Source organism: Mirounga leonina, unplaced genomic scaffold (genome assembly GCF_011800145.1).
Source record: "Mirounga leonina isolate KUSES-001 unplaced genomic scaffold, KU_Mleo_1.0 Mir_173, whole genome shotgun sequence".
Taxonomy (NCBI): Eukaryota; Metazoa; Chordata; class Mammalia; order Carnivora; family Phocidae; genus Mirounga; species Mirounga leonina.
This window is the reverse complement of record NW_023270447.1, coordinates 62,357,877-62,382,385: the sequence shown is the minus strand read 5'-3', so window position 1 is coordinate 62,382,385 and position 24,509 is coordinate 62,357,877. Positions and strand designations below refer to the sequence as shown.

Here is a 24,509-nt window from a genome sequence, read left to right as displayed (position 1 = left end):
GGTTGATTCTATTACACGTTAAACTTTGAGAACCGAGGCTCTAAAACTATGTCCACAGGTCCCCTAAGAGCCCATGAAGAACCCATGTGCAGATGGAGAAGCTACAACTGTGGCCAAGTGTGGCCCCAAACTCAGATATTCTTGATCCCTTCCCTTTCCCCAGCCCAGTCCAGGGCACAAAAGAGAGCTCGATCATCCGCCCTATCAGGTTGGGAAGATTGGAAACCCGGGGTCTAGAATCAGGGGGCGGGGCACTCCCCCCCTCCGGGGAGCAGAAGGCGGGGCCAAGTGCCCTGAGCTCCGCCCCTTCCCCGTTGCCCCGGGAAACCCCGGGTTGTAACAATAACCCGCTGACGCGCTTCTGGGAGGGATCCTGCGGAGCTCGTGGGCGGGGCAGCTCGGCTGCGGACCAATGAGAGAGCTCGGGCCCCGCCCCTGCTCCCCCTCCCCCAGCGCCGAGCAGGGGGCGGGGTCGCTCCCGCCTCTCCTCCCCTGCTCGGTAGGCGGCGCTGTTGCGTGCGGGGGCTGCGGCGGGGTCGCCCCAAGCCGGGAGCTCCGCGCCCCAACCCCCAGCCCGCGGGCGGGGCACCCGGGCAGGAGGAGGATTCCGTGGCCGCGGGCGGGCACGCCCCGCCCTCTCCCGCGCCGGGCCCGCCCCCTCCCCTTCCCCCGCCCATCCCGAGGTGCAGCCGGCGCTGAGCGCGGCAGGCGCGGGAGCTGGCGCTGGAGCCGGAGCGGCGGCGGCGGCGGCATTCACGGGGCGGCGGCGGCAGCGGCGGCGCGGGCTCCGGCACGGGCTCCGGCATGGTGCAATCCGGCCTCCTCCCGGGAGAGCGGGGCCCGCGCGCGGGGCCGGCGCCGGGGGAGCGGCGGCAGCGACGGTGGCGGTGGTGGCTGCAGGCGCAAGCAGGCGGCAGGTGCTAGAAGCGGAGCTGGGCGAGGTGTGTGCCCGCTGGGCTCCGGGGCCGCCGCTCCCTCGCTGCCCCCATCTTTCCCTCCCTTCGGGATTCCCAGCGCGTTCAGCCCCCTGTCTCCGCGTCCCGGCCCATGGCGCCCCGCGGTTGAGCCGGCGCCGCCAGGGACCCCTCCCGCGGGCCTCCCCGGGGCGCGCAGATCCCGGAGCCGCCCGCCCACCCTCCGCGGAGTCTCCCTCCCCTCCTCGCCCGAGCCGGGCGGGACCATGGCTGCGAAGCTGCGAGCGCATCAGGTGGACGTGGACCCGGACTTCGCGCCGCAGAGCCGGCCGCGCTCGTGTACCTGGCCCCTGCCGCAGCCCGACTTGGCCGGCGACGAGGACGGAGCGCTGGGTTCAGGGGTGGCAGAGGGCGCCGAGGACTGCGGGCCGGAGCGCCGGGCAACGGCCCCGGCGATGGCCCCAGCGCCGCCGCTGGGCGCGGAGGTCGGACCGCTGCGGAAAGCGAAGAGCTCCCGGCGGAACGCGTGGGGGAACCTGTCCTACGCCGACCTCATCACCAAAGCCATCGAGAGCGCCCCGGACAAGCGACTCACGCTCTCGCAGATCTACGACTGGATGGTCCGTTACGTGCCCTACTTCAAGGATAAAGGCGACAGCAACAGCTCGGCCGGCTGGAAGGTGGGAGCGTCCGGCTGGGGAGGGGAGCTGGGGTCGCCGGCTAGGGCTTCCAGGGGCTGCTAGGTGCGTCCGGGTTCCCGGGGAGCCGTCGGGAGGGAGGCCCTGGGGCACCCCCAGGGGTCACGGAGTGTGTGCCCGGGGAGTGGGGCCGGCCCGGCAGACAGGCGGGGGCGTGCTGGGAGCAGCTGTGTGCGTGCTCTGGATGCAGGGTGGGAGGTCTGGTGAGGTGACAAGGGACTGCCACTTTGAGGCACCCCCGAGGGACACCCCCACCCCGTCCATGGCGGCATAGCAGAGGAACCCACTCCCAGGCCTCAGATATTAAAGGGCCCCCTCTTAGCCCCCGCGAGTTTGCTTTGTGTGTTACTCTTGTTTTACCTTCTCCACCGGGGCACCTTCCTTAAAGAGCTGAAATAATGGCCTGGGGCCAGTGCCTGCTTTCTCCCCAGATCTTTCCCACTACCCTCCCTGGAGCTGGCCTCAGGGTAAGGAGTGCGACCCTGAGCTCACAGTTCTTCCTGTGGTGCCAAGAGTTCACCCTAGGGCACCAGCAAGCCTGGGGTGGGGAACTGGTCAGGTGACCTGGAATCTGAGTTCTCCATGGGGCAGCTGCTGTCCCCCCTTGCCTGGATCAGCATGGTGGGCTGGTGATGACCTCTGCTGGTGTGAGGGCAGGATATTGAGGGCTGGGGAATCTGTCCCTTCCCACCCCAGGCTGTCTGGCTTTCGGAGCCCAGATGCATTTGGGGGTGAAGGGAGGGGCAGGGGCACCCTTGGGAGGCCTCAGTGCCATCCAGTGGAAAGGGGGTAGCCATCTTGGGAGAGGACAAGGGCTTGACTGGATTGTGGCCTCCAGACCCTCCTCTGGCCATCTTGTTGGGGAATGGGGATAGTCGATGCCTTTGCAGGAGGAGGAGGTTGGGGGGTGGGGGCTGTGCCTAGGGCCTGTGAGCTGTTAGGCTTCCTATGGGTGAGGGGTCTCTGCAAGGGAGGTATGCCTAGATGGAGGGAGGGAGCCATGCCTGGTAGTGGCTGCAGACAGGGTCAGAGGAAGGAGGTGTGCCAGAGGAGGAGGGGAGGCTGGTGGACAGGAGCAGCTCTGGTTGCCCAGTGGCTGCATTGTAGGGGCCACGGTGCTCTGACCTGGGGCCCTTGCCTGTCAGGCTTCATGCTGGCGTCATGTCTGTCTCTCTCTGGCCACTATGGGGTGGAGGCACAGGTTGGAGGAGCACCCATGAGTCTCCAGTCTCCTTGGGCTCAGCCCCCACGAGAACACTTACTCCTCCTAAGTGGGTACTGCCCTTGGGATTTGCTCCCACCTCCCTCCCTGGGCCCATGCACTGTCCCACCTTTCACTTCTCCCTGTAGATATATTTCTTGTCCTCAAGAGCACAGAGTTCAGATGCCTCTTCCAGGAAGCCTTCCCTGACCCTTTTTAGCTAGCTAAGGGCTCCCTCTTCCCTGGCCCTCTCCCTGACTGTCATAGGGCTCGGTCTTTTGTGTCCTCTTTCGTTTCCCCTCCCCACCCACCCATTAGAAGACAGTGGCAGTGGCAGAGCGATCTCGGTGCCCACGGCGCCCAGCATAGAGCCTGGCACTGAGGAGCCACTGGCGCATGTCTGGTGAGAGTGTGAAGGAACGGGTGGCTGGTGCAGAGGATGCTGAGGCTGGGGAGGGTACTGTGGGCCAGAGTAAGCCAGGAGGGCTTCCTGCAGGAGGTGGAGCCCCACCTGAGCTTGAGGGATCAGGAATGGTGGGGGCACACGGCAAGGGGAGACGTGAGACTGGAAGCCGAGGGAGACCTGCAGTTCCTGAGGGTCTCAGGGCCAAACCAAGGCGTCCAGGGGCTGCTAGGTGCTAGGTGTCAGCCACCTTCAGGCATCTGTGCCAGGTGTCTCCTTAACGCTCTCAGCAGTCCCTGAGGTAGGTTTCACTGTCACCGTTTAGAGCTGGGCACTGAGGCGCAGAGTGGAGGCGTGAACTGCCCAAGGTCACGCAGTCGGTAGATGGGAGAACTGGACTCCAATCCAGGTGTGTCTCCCGCCAAAGCCCCCTCCCTGCTCCCTAGCCTCCGGAATAGTGCCCTGCTGGCACTGGGTGTGGGAGGCGGACACAGACAGCTTTTGAACAGGGGCAGGTCTAAATCCTAGAATGTGACTGGGAATGTGCTTGGAGATAATTTAGTCCCTGGACTTCATTTCTTGGACGGTGAGCCTGAGGCCCCGGAAGGGGCTGGAACTCCTCAGGTTGTTGGTGAGTGGCAGGTGCTGGACGGTGACCCAGGTCTCCTGCCCGCCCACTGGAAGTGGTGTCCACGGCACCACGCTGCCAGGGACACACTGGTTCTCCCTGCACCTGACTCAGGGAGGAAGGCGCACTGGCAGGCTGGCCCTGGGCTGGGGCATGGGAGAGGAAGCCTGAGGCTTGGGCTCCTGACCCAGGCCCTGGCAGAGACCACCCAGGCACTGGAGGAGGGCTGTTCAGAGGGGCCTCTGGCCTTTCCCATCTTATTCGGTCAGTGGCTGTCCTCATTCTACCCCACCCCCCATCCTTTTCCTCCTCTCATTCCTGCCCCTGCCCCCATTCCCATTCAGTCCCTCCAGGGAGCGGGTGGAGGGACCATCCCCAACTCCCAGCCAGCCTGTGTGTTAGCAGAGGCTGTGGGACACCTCAGGTGCCAGGGCTGGGCCATTGTTCCTCTCCCCCCTTCTCCGCCCCATAAGTGTTGCACCTGAATCCCGGGGGTACACCAAACCCTGTGTTAGATGGAGGGTGGGGGACCAAAGGGGAAGGCATCAGGCCTCCACACCCAGGCAGGAAGGGCTGGAGGTGGGGGGCAGGGGTGCAGGGAAGGCAGGTTAGACCCCCTGGGAGCCCAGGCAAACCCACACAGAGAAGGTGGCACTTGATCTGGGCTGTCTTCATTGGGGGGTAGAATTTGGAAGAAAGTCTCTCAAGGGATGTTGACTGCAGATGCAAAGGCAAGGAGGTAGAACTGTAGGAGAGGAGAGGATTGGGCGGGCCAGGCTGGAACCAGCGGCTGCTAGGGATGGCAGGGAGGTGGCATGGGAAAGGCAGAGTGGGCCAGATCAGGAAGGGCCCATGTGCTTGGCTTTTGCCCTGTGGTCCCACCTGTGATGTGGGGAGGTAGTCAAAGGTGCTGCGGATGGGAACAGGAGGCCAGATCAGCAGCAGGTGCAGGACCCCCAACAGGCTGAAGCCTGCAGACAGGCTGGCCTTGGTGCTGGAAACTCCACCAAAGAGCCTGGTAGTGTTTCTCTCAGGACAGAGGGTCTCCAGGCCCTGGATGAGGGCTCGGACAGGAGGTTCCCCTCCCTCTTCAGTGTCTTAAAAGTGTGGATGTCAGACAGCAGGGTAGAGCCTCCCACTTCCTCCCGATGCTCCAGCCCCACCTTCCCTAGCACAGGACTCCTCCAGGAAGCCTTCCAGACTGCTCTGGGTCCTGGGTGCTCCTTCCACTCAGCGCCCCTGGAGTTGTTCAGCCTGCTTTTGTGTTTCCTGGCTGCCAGCTCCTCTGGGAGCTCCCAGGCCAGGCCTGGGCACCTCCCATTCCTGTCCCCAGGCTTGATGGGGGAGGAGCACAGTGGATGGGGACTTCCCTTCTCCCTCAGGGCCTGGAGCAGCCCTGTGGTTGGGGGATGGGATCAGGAGGGGTGGTGCTACCCCCATCTGGCCCATGCTGGCCAGTAGGTCTTAGGTGGGGTGGAAGGAGGGACTGATCCAGAGGCCAAGAGGAGGGTCCTGTTACAGCCAGGCTGAGCAGTGGCTGTGAGTGCAGAGGGCTCCCCCTCCTCTCCCCCCTCCAGCTTGCTCCAGCAGGGCTCCCTCCTCCTTCTTTGTCCTCCGGGGATCCCCAGCCCCAAGGGCTGGTGGGGGTGCCGGAGGAGGCGGTGTGAGCCCCGGTTGGGGGGTGTCCTCACCCCCCGCCGTGCACGAGCGGGGGGCTGGCAGCTGCCCGCCTCCTGGGCACGAGCCCGCGCCAGCCGCTCCTGGCACAGTTGCTGGCACGCCCGGCAGACTCCCACGGCCACCTGCTCACACCCACCCACGAGCGCTGGCGCGCTGCGGGCCCTTCCGGCTTCCCGGGCCTCCCGGCGCCCCTCCCCCGCCGCCCTGCTCCGGAGCCCCCCCCCCCGCCCCCCACACACGCAGGCCCCCTCGCTCCCGCCAGCCAGCCCCAGGCCTGGCCCCCTCCCTGCGCAACTTGGGGAGCTCCCGAGTCTGGGTGCTCCTGGGAGGCCCCTGGGGTGGCTGCGGGGAGAAGGAGGGATGGGGAGGCAGGCAGACAGACAGACGGACAGACAGGGTGAGGGCCCCGCCTGCCACCTGGCGCCGCTCCAGCGGGACGATGGCGGGCAGCGCCGTGCCAGGCGGTAATTGCAGACAGACTAATTTAAAGAGATGAGACGGTTATTTTTAACTCGTGTTAAGGTAATGAACGGCGCGGGGGGTTTGCGGGTTCGAAAGTTCAGCGCCCCCCCAACCCCCACTTTCTGTGGGTTGGGGCCCCCCTCTCTGCACACCCAGAGGACTCCAGCTTCAGGACTGACTGGAGGTGGGGGCCTGTGCCAGGGACTGGGAGGGCTGAGAGGGCCTGGAAAGAGGCTCCCCCTAGCCCGGTGCAGATCTGTTTGCATCCTGGCCACCATGTTTCCAGGGGGTGTATTAACATCCCAGTTTCCAGGGTGGAGAAGTGACTTGCTCTGGGGTCACATCCTTAGAAGGCGTCTGGCCGGGAAATTGGACCCCCTTTTGACCCCAAAACTCAAAACTTTTTCTGTGCCATTGGGGCTGGAGGAGAGGGCTTGTGTTTGGGTTTTGAAAGGGCGCGGGCTTGTTCCTTGCAATCCAGGGTCTTGTCTTCAAGTGGCAGCTGGTGATGGCCCCCATACAGGGTCTTGGGGGCTGTGGAAGCCCCTCTGTCTGGGTCTTGTGAGGGGTGAGGGGGTGGTGGTCATGAACTGGGTGTGGCCATAGGCTTCTGGGATCTGGGTGTACTGGCTTTAGCCAGGGGAGCTGCCTCCTCCCCTCACTGTCTCCCTTACCTTGTGGGAGGCTCACCAGCAGCCCCTCCCTATTTGCAGCCTATGAGCCTGCCTCCTAACTTGGGGGTGGGTACCTGGGAAACAGGTCACACATTGGGGCCCACTCCTTCCACCTCCAAATCAGACTTCACGTCTCTAAGGGAGGTGGGGAGTCGTGGAACCCAATATCACCTTCCACGCCTCCTTCCCCAGCTCAGTCTCCTTCTCACACACCCCTAGTGACTGAGGGCTCTGGCCTCTGGAGCTGCCCATTCTATTGCTAGACAGGTCTTAAAGTTGTTAGCACTTCTTTCCTTCTCCCTGGCGGTGGTCCAACCCCCTGGAGTATCGCTCCTCTCCTGGTGTATTAGTTCAGCTGTTTGGGTCAGCTGGAGTTGCAGAGTCCAGAGCGGTTGAGGGGTGGACGGAGCACCCACAGAGCCCCCGTAAGGGAACCTGATCCAGTGTGTGTGAGCTGGAGCAAAGCTCTTTCCCATTCTGATCCTTGACGTTCTCATCCGTGTCCACAGGGCCTTAACTGGATCCCTGGTTCTTTCAGGTCTGTGACTGACCAACACTGTGGTTCTAGGAGCCATGAGGGGTTAGTTGGGACCCAGGGCACAATGTACTGATAGGACTTCTCAGGGGTGCAAGCATGTGATTACAGGTGTGGATGGACTTGAACTTGGGACTCCTGCTTGGGGATGCCTACTCTGACCCTGGCAGTACCCAGGTGGCAAATGTACTTTGGACACAATGAAGGGAGTGCTCGTGGCAGTCTCAGTGGGCCCTCAGAGCAGACAGATGGGGGGTGCAGGGTGTTGGGTGGGCACTAACTAAGGCTCTGGGGCCCGGGTAGGGTGCTCAGGGGGACAGCTGGATCTGGAGCACCCCCCCTTCCTCTTGGCACCCTGGTTACCATAGAAACCAACTCCTGTTTGGGAGGGTTTGGCTGTTTGCTGCCTCTCCCCACCCCCCAACCCATATGTGGAGGTGGGAGGGGGGCCAGGTGGCGTGTGGGGGAGGGGCCTCCCACACCCTCCCCCTGGGGCCTCCCTCTTTGCAGAGAAATCTTTCTGGTCTCTAAGGGGGGTGCCTCTTGTGGGAAGGGGAACCAGAATTAAGAAAATTAATGTCTGGGTGCTAGGCCTTTGGGCACTTCACATACGTTGTCTTTTTACATCCTCCCTGGACCCTGCCAAATATGTGTTAATAGCCCCATTTTGCAGTTGAGGAAATGGAGGCCAAGAAAGGTGAAGTCACTTGGCCAGGGAAGCATAGCTGGGATGAGGCTGAGCCTGGATTTAGACACAGACCTATCTCTCCCATGTTTCTCCCAGTGCTGTGCAGTCTCAACCCCACGCACCCCAGCCCTCCTGCCCCAAGGCTCCCTCATGCCCCAGAACCCTCTGGGGCTCCTCAGTCCCCTCTGGGAGCCAGCCAAGCTTGAACGGCTCTGTATGGATTCCTGGGCCCTCAGCTGGCCTTGGCCAGGCCCTGCCCTCCCTCCTGCTTTTCCTGCTGCCTGTGTTCTCAGGATCCCCTTGCTTTGCCACCTTTACACCTCATACCCCTGCTATTGTCAGATGCTCATCAAGGCGGCTCCTGACTCTTGGACTGATCCCTTGGGCCAACCCTCAGAAAATAGGCTGCGTGCTTGGGTGGATTGAATACAGGCCCACCTCCCAGGTGATTCTGGAACCCACTGCATCTCTCTGAGAATTCCTGCCTTAACGCCTGCCTTGTTGGCCAACCTGGTTGATGATCAGAGTCACCTAGAGGCTTTTAAATAACACAGGTTTCCAGTTCCCATCTCAGATTCTCTATATCAGACCCTCAGAGGGTCTGATTTTAACAGGTCTGTCTAGTGATGGACCAGATTCTGAGCCAGTGCCTTCGATGGTAGCGTCCTGGACTCCTGTTTGTCCCTCCCTCTGCTCCCAGTGTAGACCAGCTTCTTCTCTCAGCAGGCTACCCAGGTGGAGCCCCCTCCCCTCCTCCTCACTCTTTTTGGGCCTCCCAGAGAATTAAAAGCCAGGAAGTCAGCTCCAACACCAGATCCCCCAGCCCCAACACTTTCACCCTCCTGTCTTAGGTGTTGTGTTGTATAGAACACAGCTGGAGAGGATGGAGCCAGCAGCTGGGGCCGATGCCCTCAGCCACTGAGGGCCTTTGGCTGCAGGAAGGTGCGTGGTGGCGTAAAGACTCAGCAAGCGTCTGGAACTGGCCCAGTAAGGACCTAAAAGTCACAGCCCCTCTTCTCCGATCACTCCCTATGTGTCCAGTGCAGTGCTATTCCTACAGGGTCCTGGCCAGGGGCCTCACTTAGCAGGACGCTCAAGGCCTTGGCCCCCTGGTCCCAATCAGTCTCTCCAGCCACATCACTCTGCTCTTCCGACCCTCGAATCAGCCACTGAACTACGCTAGCCCAGGGTTCAGCTGCCAGGTGCCATTATATACATGCTTTCTTCTAACTCTTGTCCCCCACCGTCTGCCCTGTGAAGCCGCTGCTGTGATTTTCCCCGTTTTAGGAGGGAACTAAGGCTGGAGAAGGAAAGTGGCTTTTACTGTATCCTGCTGTAAGTGACAGAAATAAAACTCCCGGGGCTAACTCTCCCTAGCCCAGGGAGAGTTCAGGCCAGTTCAGGCCAGGCCAATCCAAGCTGACACACACACACACACACACACACACACACACACACACACCCCCTCGCCCCCCTGCCACGCCTTGCGCCCCCCTCCCCCGCCTCCAGCCCCATCATTGTCTCTCTGCTCTGTCTTAGAGTTTGGCCCTGAGGCTTCCAGTCTGCGGGGGATGGCTCCAGGGGCACCTGGCTCCCTCTCTCTGAGACAGAGCTCCCCGAGGGCAAGGCCAGACCAGCGTGTGCTGTGGTGTTCGCTACCCCCCCTTCCTCCCCTCATCTGCAGGCCCAAGGCTGAGGACAGCTTCCTCCATGCACTTGAACCCAGGCTTACACCTGTTAGCCACTCCCTGCAGTGCTGCTGAGAAGAACCAACCTGGCCCCCTGACCTTGAGTGACCCACAGGTTGAGTTGGGGAGATAAGATGAGGACTCCTGTGTTTGATTCGGGGATAAAGATTGCTCAGGGTCATGAGGGAAGGCCAAATAATGAGCTGTGGGTATTCGGAGGTGGGGGAGGGGAACCAGACAAAGGAGGTCAGACCTTGGCGTCTGGTTCTGTTGGTCAGAGCACAGCAGGACTTGAGGCTGGGGAAGCAAGCCAGGGACTGAAGGGAATGGTCTTGAATATCTGGCCAGGGACCTGGCACTCCAAGCTGGGGAATAATCTAGGCAGAATGATCATTCAGGGGTGGTGTGGACAGGGGAAAGACTGGCTTGGGCACCCAGTGTGGGCCTGGCACTGGGGTCCAGGGGAGAAGATGAGTCTGATGGGGTAGAGGCCCAAAGGGTCTAAGAGCAGGCCTGAGGTGCCATGCAGCACCCTTCGGTACCCGGGTGGTCTTAGAGGTGAGACTGTGGTGTGGTTAGGAGTCTTGGGGGCAGCAGGGAGGACCAGAACCTAGCTCTGCCCCTCACTGTCTGTGTGGCCTTAGGCAACTGAGCTTGTTTTCTCTTCTACAAAATGGGATGATAATAGGACTTATGCCCAAGCTGTGTGGTGAGAATTACAGGAGAGATACATATAAAGTCCCCATGAAATCCTAGCAAACACCCTTACTGTTGTACTTCGCTCTGGGAAAGGAAAGGAATCCCTTCTCCACTGCTGTGTAGGGTGGGGATCTGGGCCCTGATCCTTGAGAGACACTGGCTTGTGTGAGTGCGTGAGTGTGCATGCATGTGTGTGTGTGTGTGTGTGTGTTGGGGGAGAGTGGTCCTTCCTCTAATGCCCCCCTTTCTGTCCCTGAGGTGTCAGCTCTTCAGGATGTCCAAGCTTCCACCTGCCCCTACCTTAACCCACTGTTTTCTTGCCTGCAGAGCCTTCCTCGTGGCCTTGGGAGGCCAGCAGGCAGGTTTTAGGCTCAGTATTTTCACAGATGAAGGCAGTGGTTTGCTCAAGGTCACCCTTGAACCCAGGGCTGCCTGCCCCTGGACGTGGGCTTCTCTTTGCCCACTGGGAGGCTGTGTGACCTTGGATATGGCCCTCCCCTCTCTGGCTCTGAGTCCCATCTAGAGACCCGAATTCCCCTCCCCCAACACTCTGGGAAGCTGCTTGGCCTCCTCCACCCCGTCTGTCCCCTCCCCCTGTCCTCTGCTGGCCTTGCCTTCTCTGTAACCTGAGCCGGGGCTGTGGGGGAGGGGGCTTGCCCCTCTGCCAGAGGCACCTGCCAGCTGAGCAGATGTGAGGGGATGAAGGCCCCCCTCCCCCCAGGGGATCTTAGGCTCTTAGCGCAGCTAGGCTGGGGCTGGGGCATGCAGTGCTCAGCACACCCAGCCCTGGCCTCTGGCCTCTACACCCAGGGCTTACCCCGAGCACTTGTTCATTTTTCAGGGGACATTCATGCTCCAACATGTCCTGCGAGGACCTCTCAGAATCCAGAAGACAGATGGCAGATGAGGGCTGGTGCCCCGGTCTGGGTGGGCTGCCTTGGGCTCCTGGAGCCCCTTGGCATAGGGACAGAGGGCCAAGGGCAGTCCCTGGGGGTGAGGCCAGTATCTGTGCGGGTGGCCATGCCCCCGGGAGAGCAGATGGTTCTCTTGGCGCTGTGCCCACTCTTCCTCTTTTTCCCCCAGGAGCCAGCCTACAGGGCTGGGGCACAGCTGCTTGGCCCTCCCCAGAGCTGGGCCCAGGGCAGGGCTGGGTGAGGTCACCGCAGCTGCTCCCAGGGCCTGGGGCAGGGGTGTAGGGAGGTGCTTCATGCAGAGGGAAGGACAGGGCTCAGATTGAGGAGAGATAGGGAGAGTCCTGGAGGGCTTTGCATTTAGGGATCCCCGTTAATCTTGGATGAGGGAGGAAAGAGCCTTTGGAGGACTCGATGAGCCAGTATGGACAGCCCCACCCCAGCTCCTACCCCAGGCCCACCCTGGAGCTTCTGTCTGGCCTGGGCGCCTCCTTAGAGGCATCTCAGGGTGAGAGGCAGAGCAAGGGCCCTGGGTGTGACTTCCTTCCCGCACCACCACATACACCATGTGACCTTGAGCAGCTCCATTTGTCTCTTGGAGCCTCAGTTTCTCATCAGGAAAATAGGCACACTAAACCAGCTCAGAGGATGGTTAAGAAGACAGTAAGATTTTAAGCGTTGTGCTGGACAGTGCATAACACATAATGAATGTTCAGTAAACGGTAGTTCCTTTTCTTTTTTTTTTTTTTTAAGATTTTATTTATTTATTTGACAGAGAGAGAGAGATAGCGAGAGCAGGAACACAAGCGGGGGAGTGGGAGAGGGAGAAGCAGGCTTCCCGCCGAGCAGGGAGCCCGATGCGGGGCTCGATCCCAGGACCCTGGGACCATGACCTGAGCCGAAGGCAGTCGCTCAACCAACTGAGCCACCCAGGCACGCTTAGTTCATTCCTCTTTTTTTTTTTAAAGATTTTATTTATTTATTTGACACACAGAGAGAGACAGTGAGAGAGGGAATACAAGCAGGGGGAGTGGGAGAGGGAGAAGCAGGCTTCCTGCCGAGCAGGGAGCCCGATGTGGGGCTCGATCCCAGGACCCTGGGATCATGACCTGAGCCGAAGGCAGACGCTCAACGACTGAGCCACCCAGGCGCCCCTGGTAGTTCCTTTTCTTATTTGACTGAATTCTCCCGAGGAGCCTGGAAGTGCTGAGGAAAAGCAGGGAGGTGGCAGAGACAGCAGGAACTGGGGGGTGGGGGGGGGGAGCAGGAGGGAGGAGGCAAGGCCTGGAGCTCTGGCCTGAGGTTTTGCTGAACAGAAACGGCAGAGAACGGCCGGGCCTGAGTGGCTCACCGCTGCCGAGAGCTCGTCCCGTGTGTTGACTTCACTGTGAGCCGCGGGTTGCCCCGCGGAGTTCAAGTGGGGAGCCAGCTCACACCAGTTATCCTCTGGTTTGCGGTTCTGTTTCTGCAGCAACACTGAGGTGGGAGCAACACCTTTGGGACTTGCAGGGGGAAGTAGAAAAATGTCACAGAGCTCGCCTTGCTGGAGCAGCCCGACCTGGTCAAGCAGAGAGGGAAGGAGGGGCCGAGGGAGCGGAGTGTGCAAAGGCCTGGCAGTGTATGACATCCAGGGTGGCTGGAGCCCCAGCGGGCCGAAGGGAATGGCGAATGGCGGTTAGGAGACGGTTCTTGTGTGTCGGTCTGGAGTTGGACCCAAGCCCACAGGTGATGGGGAGCCATGGGCTCTGGAGTAGAGGCGAGCTTTGACTTCTACTGCTGGTTTGCTTGGACCAGGCTAGGTGTGTGGGCTCTGCTCTCTCTGGGGTGGGGGTGGGGGGATGCCAGGGCCTGTCTTTTGACCTCGTGCCTTGCTTTGGACGTTTGGTTCCTCCTGGCCCCTGGCTGCCCACTTCTGTTCCATGGCTGACCCCAAGCCCGATCCCCTGTTGACAGCTGTGGCCGTGGTGCCCCCACCTGCCCTTCTACCCCTCCTCCACTACAGACCCTGGGATTGAGGATTTGCACATGGCCTCAGGCCTCTCCAGGTCACCCCCTTCTGCCAGGAAGCCTGCCAGGACTGAGCATCCCAGCTTGAGCCCAGGTGGCAGAGCAAGGGACCCTCAGAGAGACTGTGGCTCTGAGACAGGCCCCAGCCTGGGGCTCCAGAGTGGGGTGTCGGGTAAAGGGTGGGACAGGGGCAGCTCCGGGGGCTCTGAGTCAGGGAGAGGATGAGATTCTTAACATGTAGGGTCCCATCCAGGTCTCAGCCCTCCCCAGGAATACTCTTTTACAGGGGAGGCCCAAGGTCACATGAACACAGTTGGGATTTCAACCCTGCCCTCAACCTTACTTCATGCAGGAAGGGAGGGAAGGAAGCAGGGAGAGGGCCAGTTGGAGCCATGGAGGGGGTCAGAGAACTCACACAGCCCCAGAGGTGGTCTCTGCCCAGGGATCATCATCACCATTGGGTAGGCCAGGTCAGCTTCCTGAAAGAGGGGCTGGGCTGAACCTCGGACAGTGATGGAACCTGGAGGGGTGTTTGTACCTGGCTTTGGGCTTGGGCGGATGGGCACCGGTCCTAGGACTGAACAGGGAGGGTCCTGTAATTCCCCAGATGTCAGGAAGGTCAGGAGGTAGCAGAGGACTTGAGGTGGGTGGGGACACAAGATTTGGCCGATGAAAGCCAGGAAGCTTGGGCTTGAGAACCAAGGCAGGGATGAGCATTGAGGTGGGCGGGACGGTGTCCCCTGCCACATTGGGGGAGGGGGTGAGAAGAGCCCTGGTTTGGAACCCAACAGCTCCATGACCGCGCAGCTTTGTGGCCTTACTGAGCCCACTTTCCCCTCTTTGGAAAATAGCGGCACTTGTTTGCAGGATGGCTTTCAGGATTGCATCTAAGGAACCTAGCCTGGGTCTGGCGTGTGGTTGGTGGTGCCCTTCTCCTGCCTTGGTATTTGAAGCACGTGCCAGTGGTGTGCTGGAGCTGGCTTGCCTTGGCTCAGAAGAGCCCGTCCTGCGCACGTCTTCCCAGTTCCGTACTCAGTGATGTCATGCTGGCAGCTTACAACTGGCCGCAGAAATCAGCAAAAGCTACAAATCAAATCAGGTGGGATCTTTTCCCTACTGGGGAGCTGGAGGAAATCAATCCTATGGGCCCTTTTGAATGCTGGAGGGGACAGAATGGGAAGTGGGGTAATGGCGGGGCACTGGCTGGGCCGAGCAACCTAGAACTCTGAGTCCCTGGGCCCTTTTGGTGTGGGCGGAGATTGGACAGAGTCATAGCGCCAGGCAGCCCTCTGTAGGCAGGGGATGGGAATGGTGAGACCACTCCTGTCTCCACGTTCTCCCCCCCCACCCCCGCCCCCCGCCCCGGGTGCTCTGGCGGCTCGGGCTCCGAGGAGGGTGAGCTATCAGAGAATGGAGCTGTGTGAGAAGGAGAAATGAGGTTGTAGTGGAAGATAAACGAGGTTGTACCGTCAGGGAATGAGGTGGTACTTGGAGGCAAGGTGAGGCTGCATTATGAGATAGATGAGGTTGTCCTGTCAGGGGCTGAAGAGTACTTGTAGGAGAGGTGACGTCCTGCAGGACCGGTCGGGTTGCACCGGCCGAGAACACAGCCCACCACAGGCAGAAGGAGAGACTCGGACTTGGAGGATAAATGAGGGTGTCCTGCTGGATAGATGAGGGGGCCCGTCAGGTGAATGGAGCGCTGTTAGCAAATGAGGTTGTACTTGCTGGATAAATGGGACTGGGGTGCTGGATAAATGGGGTTGTGCTGTCAGATGAATGCATTACTGCTCGTGGGCGAAGGGTGTCCTGGGAATAAATGAGGGCGTCCTGCTGGATAGATGAGCTGCCACCACCAAATGGATCAGACCCTGTCTGTGTGGGAGGCACCGGCAGCAGGGATGAGGTGGTTCTCTCCCCACTGGGGCTCCCGGCGTGTCTTCCGGCCCAGGTGGGACAGGCTCTCGGAGACCTCGGTCGGCCCCAGCGATCCCTTGATAACTCAAGTCTGTCTGGGCAGCGGGAGGGAGTGGGGAGGGGGCCTGGGGTGGGCAGGTGCATGGTCACCCCCTGAGGCCTTCCCCCATTTCTCACGGAAACCCTGACCCTCCTCTGCACTTCCCTCTGTGGATCAGGCTGTTCCCGACTTGTTCCCATGCTTGTCTCTCATTCTGCCTATGTTTCCTTCTCTCAGCCCAATTTGGGGAAGCCCCTCTCATGTGCCAGCTACCCTGCCCCGTTTCCTTTAATTCTTCCTGCAACACAGTATTACCCCCCCCCTTTACTCTCTCTCTCTCATTCATTCGTTCAATGAACATTTATTAAATGCCTGGTACGCATCAAACACATGGGGTAAAGTCAAAAATGGACAAAAATCCCTCATGAAACTTATATTCTAATGTGAGGGAAACCAGACAATAAATAATAAATACAGAATATAAATGAATTATATATTTATATATAACTTAACATATTAATTTATTAATGTATGTATACAAACTATTAATTAAGAAAGTGATCCTTGCTTTAGAAAAGTTGAGAGCAGGTAAGGGGGCCAAGAAATGGCAGAAAGGGGGAGCAAAGGGTTAGAGTGGTCAGGATGGGCCTCGTTTTGGCAAAAGATTCTATCTGCATGCGGACTCGAAAGAGATGAGAGATTGATGGGGGTATCTGGGTGAACAGTTTACCCCTGAGACAGAGGCCCCAGGGCAGGACCGCACCTAGCAGGTTCAAGGAACAGGAGAGAGGAATCGAGTGGGATTGTGTTAGGAGAGGAGTCTGAGGGGTCATGGAGGCGCCTGTGGATTATGGCAAGGCCTTTGTTTTTTACTCTTAGATGGGGGGCATCTCAGGGTTCTGGGCGGGACTGGATGTGATCCAAGCTACTTAAAGGGCCACTCTGACTGCTGGGTGGTAGAAGGCTGTAGGGAGGCAAGGGTGGGAGCAGGTAGCTGTGTGAGGAAATAGAGGTTCAAAGCATCTTGCCCCAGAGCTGCATTGCTCATGGGGCATTGCAGCCACAACTGGAATCCAGATCCAACACCAGAGCCCATGCGCTTTCAGCTGCACCAGCCTCCTCTCCCAGGTGGGTGAGGCCCCGAGGAGGGGGGTTGCCCAGCCTCCCTAGCCCGGGTTCCAAGGGAGAGGGGGATGGGCGTGGATGTAGCTCACTGTGCCTTCCCCCTGCGCTGGGATGGCCTGCCTCCCGAATCAGGGCGGTCCGACCCCCGCCCCCCCCCCATAACCTGCCCCAGGCCGGTGTGGAGGTGTGGGAGGCGTGAGGCCCCCGAAGCCGGGCCCAGCTCTGGGCACTGGGGAGCCTGGGCATGCCGGGGCCGTGGCTGTGGTGGCGGGTTGCTAGGTGACTCTAAGAGGGAACCCTGGTTACTGCTGCCTGGCAGAGGCGGCTCCCTCCTCGGCCTCCCTCACCTCCTCTGTGGCCTCTGGCCTCCCAGGAGGCCTTGTCGGGGAGTTGCGATCTGCGCTTGCCACTGGATCTTGGCTGGGAGCTCTGACTGGTACCAGGTGGCTGGGCCCCGAGGAGCCAGACTGGGCTTCAGGGCCTGGACTTCCCTCAGGGGCCACAGCCCTGGTGCACACCTGGTGCCCAGCCTGGCTCCACAGGCAGAGGCCTAGGTTGTCCTTAGCCAGCTCTGGGCTCCCTCCCCGGGTGACCCTGGGCAAGGTATGGCAGCCCTCTGGACCTCCACGGCCCCATCCATCTGGCCTGCACCATCCCTCCACCGGGGCCAGGTTTTCTACGAGAGTACCAGGGGTGCTGAGCCAGCCCAGCTCCAGGTACCCCGCCCCCGCTCCCTGATGGCTTGAGGGTATAACACTCCGTTTTGCGTTAGGTTCCATTTGCGAACAGAGTTCCACTACTTAAAAAAAAAAAAAAAAAGTTTGGGACACCTGGGTGGCTCAGTCAGTGAAGCGTCTGCCTTTGGCTCAGGTCATGATCCCAGCATGCTGGGATCAAGCCCCACATCATCCGGCTCCCTGCTCTTCCCTCTCCCTCTGCCCCTCCCCCCTGCTCGTGCTCTCTCCCTCTGTCTGTCTGTCTCTCTCTCAAATAAATAAATAAAAATCTTTTTTAAAAAAGTTTGAAAACCTGTGGACTGGATGAGTTCAAGAACTTGCAGTGTCAAACTGAAAAGGTCACAGAGTACGGTTGGCACATCTCATCAGTACCCAGGCGGGGAAACGGGCCCGGAGAGAGACGGACAGGCTGCCCCAGGTGAGGCTTGGTGGGGTGAGAAGAGCACTGAGCCAGGGGTCAGGAGGCCTGCGCTCGAACCCCTGCTCTGCTACCAGGTCCTGGGTGCCCTTGGGCAAGTCCTTTCTTCTCTCTGGGTCGGATCAGCAGTGGTTTCAGGCTGGGGCTCCGGCTCCCTGGGGTACCTGGCCAGACAGGGAACAGAGTGGGGGAAGAGTGCAAACCTTCATAGGCCCAGAGCAGGTGCTCTTGGTAATCGAGAACATCATTTTTATATTCAGAAAACTTAGATGCATTATGAAGTATAATGCAAAAATCCCCCTGAATGCTAAAAATGAAGCACAAGACTTAATAGGAAATTTTGACCTTGCGACATGCCCCCAGTCTTCCCATGCTGCCTGCTTCTAGGGATAGTTTACATGGAAAGTTTGAGAAGCACTAGAGTCCTGGCTTCCTGAGATTCTTTGGAAATTCCCTGACTCATTTCTCTCCGGCGTGGTGGAATGTGATGTCCTTTAGACTCAGGGCGTGAGTAACCTGAAATCAATACCTGGCTCTACCATCTGCACTGTGGGACTGGCAGCTTATTGAACCTCTCTGAGCCTCACTCTCCTCATCTGGAGCTAGGGATCACAATCCCCGAGTTGTATGGAGTTTGATAGACTACGTGAGATCAAGTACTTATAACACCTGGGGCTTAACAAGCAGGTACTGAGTGGGTGCTGGCACTTGGCGATGTCCTTCCTCCTCCCCCCTCCCCCCAGCACTCAGACTCAGGCTGGCACATAGTGACACTGATAAAGAGGTGTTGCCTGACCGACCTCCAGCTGGGGAGAAGCTGGGAGGCGGAGCCTCTGTGAAGCCAGACAGTCCCCTGGGGAGGACGGCCCCCCCACCCCGAGACCTCCAAATACAGGTGTGCTGAAGGGGCTAGGGAGCCAGGTGCAAGGGCAGGGGTGGGAAGGGGGTATCTACTGGAGGGAGCACCACTCCCTGGGGCTCTAGCTCCCCTCTTCACAGGATCCCAGGAGAAGCCCAGGCAGGGCAACGCTGGGAGGGGTCTCGGAGCTGTCACCTCCCAAGACCAGAAAGTGCCAGCGATAGGGAGGGGGCGGGGTGCCCGGAGAGTCAGGGCAGTACCTGGAGCTGGGAGTGGGAGTGGGGCAGCGGGAAGGAGCCCTCCTCCTGGAGACCGGTGGGAAGGAGGCAGGAGGGAGGGCTCTCACTGGTCAGTGGTTATGGGGCTGGGCGGACAAATGGGTTAGGAGTAGGTCCATGAACTGGGTTAGATCTGGAGTACTATCTGGCATTGTGGGACCCTGGGCAAATTACATCATACCTCTGGGCCTCTGTTCCCCCGTCAGTGAGACCGGGCAATGCCAGCTTCCCAGACTTGTTGGTGCCTAGCACACTTATACTCAGGACAGGATATTAAGGAGGTAGAGACAGAGCAGGTCTGTTGAATGATCTCAAAGTGTGGTCTTCTGGCCAGAGTGAGGCCTTTAACCAGTGTTTATGAGCACCCGGTGCATTCACCAAACACGCACCCACACACATTACCTCAGGTAGTGATCTAACAGCTTTCTGAGGTGGTTACTGAATGGTGCCCGTTTGGTCCAAGTCGTTCACTGAGGCAACTGAGGCTCACGGAGATCGAGTCAAGAGCCACAGTCACATAGCTGGGTGGCTGAAAAGAGCCAGAGAGCCAGGCATCCTGCCCATCCTGCCTAGCCCTTCTGATAGCCGAGCCCATGCTCTTTCCACAGCAGTGCGTGAGGCGGGAGGTCAAGGCCACCAGGTGGCGGGCCCCAGAGGTGGGGCAGGGCAGCGTAAGTCTCCCTCCTTCAGGTGCCTGTGGGGAACCAGGCTGTTGGAGCCGTGGCGCTCCCCCCGCCCCCGCCTTCTTGGCAAAAGTGGGCTGTGACATGGGGAGCGCTAGAGACTGGCACAGCAGAAATTTAGAAGAGTGTGCAGGGGTGGCAGAGGTGGAGCCCAGGGAGGTACCGAGCGACAGCAGAAGGGGCTGTGTAGCCCTGGGCAAGCCACTTGACCTCTCTGAGCCTTGGTCTTGTTGTAAATGGGGATTACATTTAGTCCCCCCACCCCCCGATTTGTGGGGACTTTGTGAAGCTTCTACCAGAATGGGGCTTTGGGGGGCAGAGCTCTTCTGCTTTAGGTGGTCAGGAAGGGAGGGCAGGCTGGAGAGCTGGGCTGGCCTGAAGGTGGGCGCTGAGCAGAGGTGGGGTCTGAGGTCCCCATGGCTGATGGATGTGCTTTGAGGGCCTTGCTGGGAATCTAGGCTTCTATAGTTCACAGGAGCCCACAAGAGTTGGGGGAAATTTCAGAGGAGTTTCAGGTCTCTACCCACCTTAGGGACCCCCAGCCTTTTCTGCTTTCCCTGGCCAGGCCCTCCCAGCAAAGGGTTAACAGTCTTCTCTACCTGCAGTTGCATTTTAAAGACACGAAATTAAAGCAGGTAATTTATTCTCCCCACACACGAAAGAGCAATTAGTTCTAAACAGGGCTTAATCAGTCACCGCGAGATTGATTTCTGGAGCCCTGGGTTTTCGGGCTCCTGGCGCCATGCCAGGCTGGGGAGGGAGGGGGCAGACAAATGAGCCGCAGCGGCATGAGCCCTTACATAATCTGCTGGGGGGCCCTGGCAGCCTGGCTAGCCCCAGGCGGGGCTTGGCTGAGCTGGGGAGAGGGGGCCCTGCTGCAGTTCCTTAAGAGTAGCCCTCAGGCTTCTTGCCTTGCCTCCTGGGGAGAGGCCAGGCCCAAAGCTCTAGCCCCACCCTCTGGGAGGTGTGCGTTGTCGGGGGAGGAGGTGCCTGGGAGAGGGAAGAGTGGTGCGGTTCTGGGGTATAAGGTGGGCATTCCTGTCCAACCTGGTACTTACACCTGTTCTCCCCCTCTTTACCCCATTCACCCTTCATCATTTCTGTTTCCTCCCATTGCCCCTCTGGCCCTTCTCATTCCTCTTCTCTCACTTTTTTCTCTGTTTTCTCCCCCTCCTCTTTCCATCACTTCTTCCTCTTTTTTCATGGCCTCCTCGCTTCCCGCTCCCCCACCCATGTCCTTGTGTCTGGCCACAGAACTCCATCCGGCACAACCTGTCGCTGCACACCCGTTTCATCCGCGTGCAGAACGAGGGCACTGGCAAGAGCTCCTGGTGGATGCTGAACCCCGAGGGCGGAAAGACAGGCAAGACCCCTCGGCGGCGGGCCGTGTCCATGGACAACGGGGCCAAGTTCCTGCGCATCAAGGGCAAGGCGAGCAAGAAGAAGCAGCTGCAGGCACCTGAGCGAAGCCCCGATGACAGTCCCCCGGGCGCGCCAGCCCCGGGGCCTGTGCCTGCCGCAGCCAAGTGGGCCACCAGCCCGGCCTCGCACGCCAGCGACGACTACGAGGCGTGGGCCGACTTCCGCGGCGGCGGGAGACCCCTGCTCGGGGAGGCGGCCGAATTGGAGGACGACGAGGCCCTGGAGGCCCTGGCACCGTCGTCGCCGCTCATGTACCCGAGCCCGGCGAGCGCGCTGTCGCCCGCGCTAGGAGCGCGCTGCCCAGGGGAGCTGCCCCGCCTGGCCGAGCTGGGGGGCCCGCTGGGCCTGCACGGCGGCGGCGCGGGGCTGCCCGAGGCCCTGCTGGACGGCGCGCAGGACGCGTACGGGCCGCGGGCCCGGGCCGGGACGCCCGCCTACTTTGGCGGCTGCAAGAGCGGCGCCTACGGCGGGGGCGGGGGCGGGGGCTTCGGGCCGCCGGCGCTGGGCGCGCTGCGCCGCCTGCCCATGCAGACCATCCAGGAGAACAAGCAGGCCAGCTTCGCGCCCGCCGCCGCGCCCTTCCGCCCGGGGGCGCTGCCCGCGCTGCTGCCGCCGCCGCCCGCGCCCAGGCCCGGCCCCGTGCTGGGCGCGCCCGGGGAGCTGGCGCTGGCGGGCGCGGCCGCCGCCTACCCCGGCAAGGGCGCGGCCCCGTACGCGCCGCCGGTGCCCTCGCGCAGTGCCTTAGCCCACCCCATCAGCCTTATGACGCTGCCCGGAGAGGCGGGCGCCGCGGGCCTGGCGCCGCCGAGCCACGCGGCCGCCTTCGGGGCCCCGCCCGGTGGCCTCCTGCTGGACGCGCTGCCGGGGCCGTACGCGGCGGCCGCCGCCGGGCCGCTGGGGACCGCGCCCGACCGCTTCCCGGCCGACCTGGACCTCGACATGTTCAGCGGGAGCCTCGAGTGCGACGTCGAGTCCATCATCCTCAACGACTTCATGGACAGCGACGAAATGGACTTCAACTTCGACTCGGCCCTGCCTCCGCCGCCGCCCGGCCTGGCCGGGGCCCCGCCCCCCAACCAGAGCTGGGTGCCGGGCTGAGGGCCGCCTCCCGCGCCCCGGGTGCCCCGCCCCGCCCCCGAGGGGCTTCTGTCTTCCCGTCCTGATACCCTGGGCCCCATCCCCGATTCCAGCTCCACGGGAGGATCCGGGGGGCAGCCCCAGGCCTGCTAGAGACGTCCCTCAGAAGCTGACCACCGAGGGAAGTGGTAGGGAGGGGCTGGGGCACCTGCCATTCCTGCCCAAACTCCTGAGACCCGCTCCTCCTCCCTCCCCCGGGGGCAGGAGGCCTGGGCGGAGAGGAATTTCAGGCTGGGTGGGAGTGGGGACGAGCCAGATGGGCTGCGCTGGTGGGGGATACCAACCAGGAGGTGTGGCACAGGGCTGGGGGCGTCTCCGAATCTTCAAGTTTCATTTGCAGGGGCCCTCGCCGCGACGGATCACCCACCCCAAACTCCGGATCTGATTCCCAACTGACACCTTCCCACTGGTCTTAGCCTCATCCACCCCAAGCCAGGAACCCCTCCCGGAAGCACTCACACCTACCTGTTGGCTGTTCACCCTGAGCTGTTTTCCTTCAGCCCCAAACCCCTGCTTAGAGCCCCCATTCCCATGGTTCAGCCCCTCCCTCCTATCCTTGCAGGCCCTACCTTCTCCTCTCCTCTCCTCTCAGGTTGGAGTCAATCCCCCTTCCCACCCCCACTCTCCAGTAATGGTCTCAGCCTCTCCAGCAGGCCTCAGCTCCGGATCCACCCCCAAACCGACACCCCTTTCTCCATTCCAGTCCTGCCTCCTCTCCCGTATTTATAAGTGTCCGGTCGGGGCGGGCTGTGGGCGCGGCGTCCCCGGCGCATATCGTAGGCAGTGTACCGTGGCCGTGCCGTCAGCGTGTGCGTGTGCGTGTGTGCCGTGTCGAGGCCGTGTAGAGTGCATTGTACAGCATATTTTCATGAATAAAATTGTTTTAAATATTTCCCGCGCCTTGGGCTAGCAGGGGTGGTGGTGGCAAAGGAGGAATATCGGCAGGGATGGTGGGGGGGGTCCCTGTGCCTGAACCCCTCTTGTGGCTTTGTGCCTGAGTATATGTCAGCATTCCCTGATGTCTGTCTGCTCAACACACGTTGGTTAAGCGCCTACTGAGTTCTGGACACTGGCGATGTCCTGGTGTGGAACTCTGCACCTGTTTCTGTGAACATATGCAGGCAGGAAGTTTCTGGTTTGGGGGGAATTCTGTCCTGAATACATAAGCCTCAGAGGTTGGGAGAGAAGGCACAGATATTCACTGAGAACCTGCTAGTGTCAGGTCCTGCATTAGGTATGATTTTTGTTCCCATTGTGCAGATGAAAAACAGGGTCAGAAAGGGAAAATGGCTTGGGAAGGCAGGGTGGGATAAAGGAAGGGAGGCCTTTGAAGGTACACAGACTTCTCTTGGAATCCATTCCCTGCCTTTTGCTAGTTCTGTGCCCACGGGCAAATTTTCAACGTCTTACTTTCCTGGTCTAGACCGTAGGATAGTAGCACCCATTGCCTGGATTTCTGCTGAGGAGTAAATGAGAAAAGGTGTGTAAAATGCTCAGCCCTGCACTCATTCATTAATTCATCCATGGAAGATTTAGTGAGCACCTTTAAGTGCCAAGGTCTTGTACCAAGCATTGGGGCTGCCAGAGAGAGCATCAGAGGCACAATCTCCGCCCTCAAGGAACTTAGAGGCTCAAGGGGGACCCAGGTGAGTAAACAGGTGATTATCGATCAGAGCTTTAATGAACGGAGGAGACAGGCAGCTGTGGGAATGAATGACATGCCGCACCCGTCCCAGGCTCGAGGAGTCAGGGAAGGCATCCGGAGGGGGTGATGTCTCAGCTGAACCTTGAAGGGTGAGTTGGCACTGGGAAGGGGACGGATTCAGACAGGGAGGGAATGGCATATTGAGAGGTCCGGAGTCGAGATCATGTGGGTTCCAGAACCAAAATCAGTTTAGTGTGGCCAAAGCAAAGAGATGGAGAGATTACTGATGATGGGGAGGCAAATGGGCCAGAAGGGGGACCTCTCCTGTCAGTGGCCAGGCCAGAGGTGTCAGTGGTGACTCAAAACAGGAGGGGTTGGGGAGGGCAGTGGGGCAGGAGGGGAAAGGATGAATTCCCATATATTTTGGATGTAGAATCACGGGGACTGGTTTTGGATTGGACACAAGGGGTGAAGGACAGGGAAGAATCAAGTGATGCCTGGTTTCTGGTTGGGCACCTGGACGGGCAGGGCCATTCCCTGAGGAGAGCATCGAGGTGGGAGGAGCCCTGGGGAAGATGGTACACTCAGCCTCAGACAGGCTCCTTTCAGTTAGGCTCCACGGAACCCTTGGGATTTTGGAAGGATGTTCAGCAGTATATCTACTGTGTGAATGGCAGTCCCTGGCACTGGGCAGCATGGTGGCCTAGAGATGTCCAGCTGGATGATGGAGTCAGAAACCCTGGGGAGGGAAGATAAAGAATCAGGAGCACAGAGGTTGTCATGGAGTGTTAGGAGTGGCTCAGGGGATGGTGCTGAGTGGGAAGAGCAGGGCGACCCAGGCCTGCTCCAGTGAACACCTAAGAACACGTTGGCACAGGAAGAGGAACCCACTGGCTGAGAAGGAGCAGCCGAAGGGAGAGGAGGAGGAAAAGCACAAACACCGAGTATGTGAAAAGAGCGTGGTTCTGGAAATAACGCCTAGTGCCTTTACCTTTCGGAGCCTCACTTTTCCTGGTCTGGAAGCTGGGTCAGTAGCACCTGTCTCAGATCCGTTTTGAGG

General features: G+C 60.1%; 1 protein-coding gene across 1 annotated transcript; it reads left to right on the top strand.

Annotated features, from left to right (window-relative positions):
- The first annotated feature begins 753 nt into the window (after nt 1-753).
- FOXO6 (forkhead box O6) lies at nt 754-22,658 on the top strand. The gene is made up of 2 exons (XM_035018862.1): nt 754-1,594; nt 20,500-22,658. Exons 1-2 carry the CDS (start codon nt 1,181-1,183, stop codon nt 21,763-21,765), a joined length of 1,680 nt encoding a protein of 559 aa, XP_034874753.1. The 5' UTR covers nt 754-1,180; the 3' UTR covers nt 21,766-22,658.
- The last annotated feature ends 1,851 nt before the right edge of the window (nt 22,659-24,509 follow it).

Coding starts and splice junctions, on each gene's coding strand:
- FOXO6 (XM_035018862.1), top strand. CDS start 1,181: ATGGCTGCGAAGCTGCGAGCGCATCAGGTGGACGTGGACCCGGACTTC. Junction 1,595..20,499: donor ACAGCTCGGCCGGCTGGAAG/GTGGGAGCGTCC, acceptor GTCTGGCCACAG/AACTCCATCCGGCACAACCT.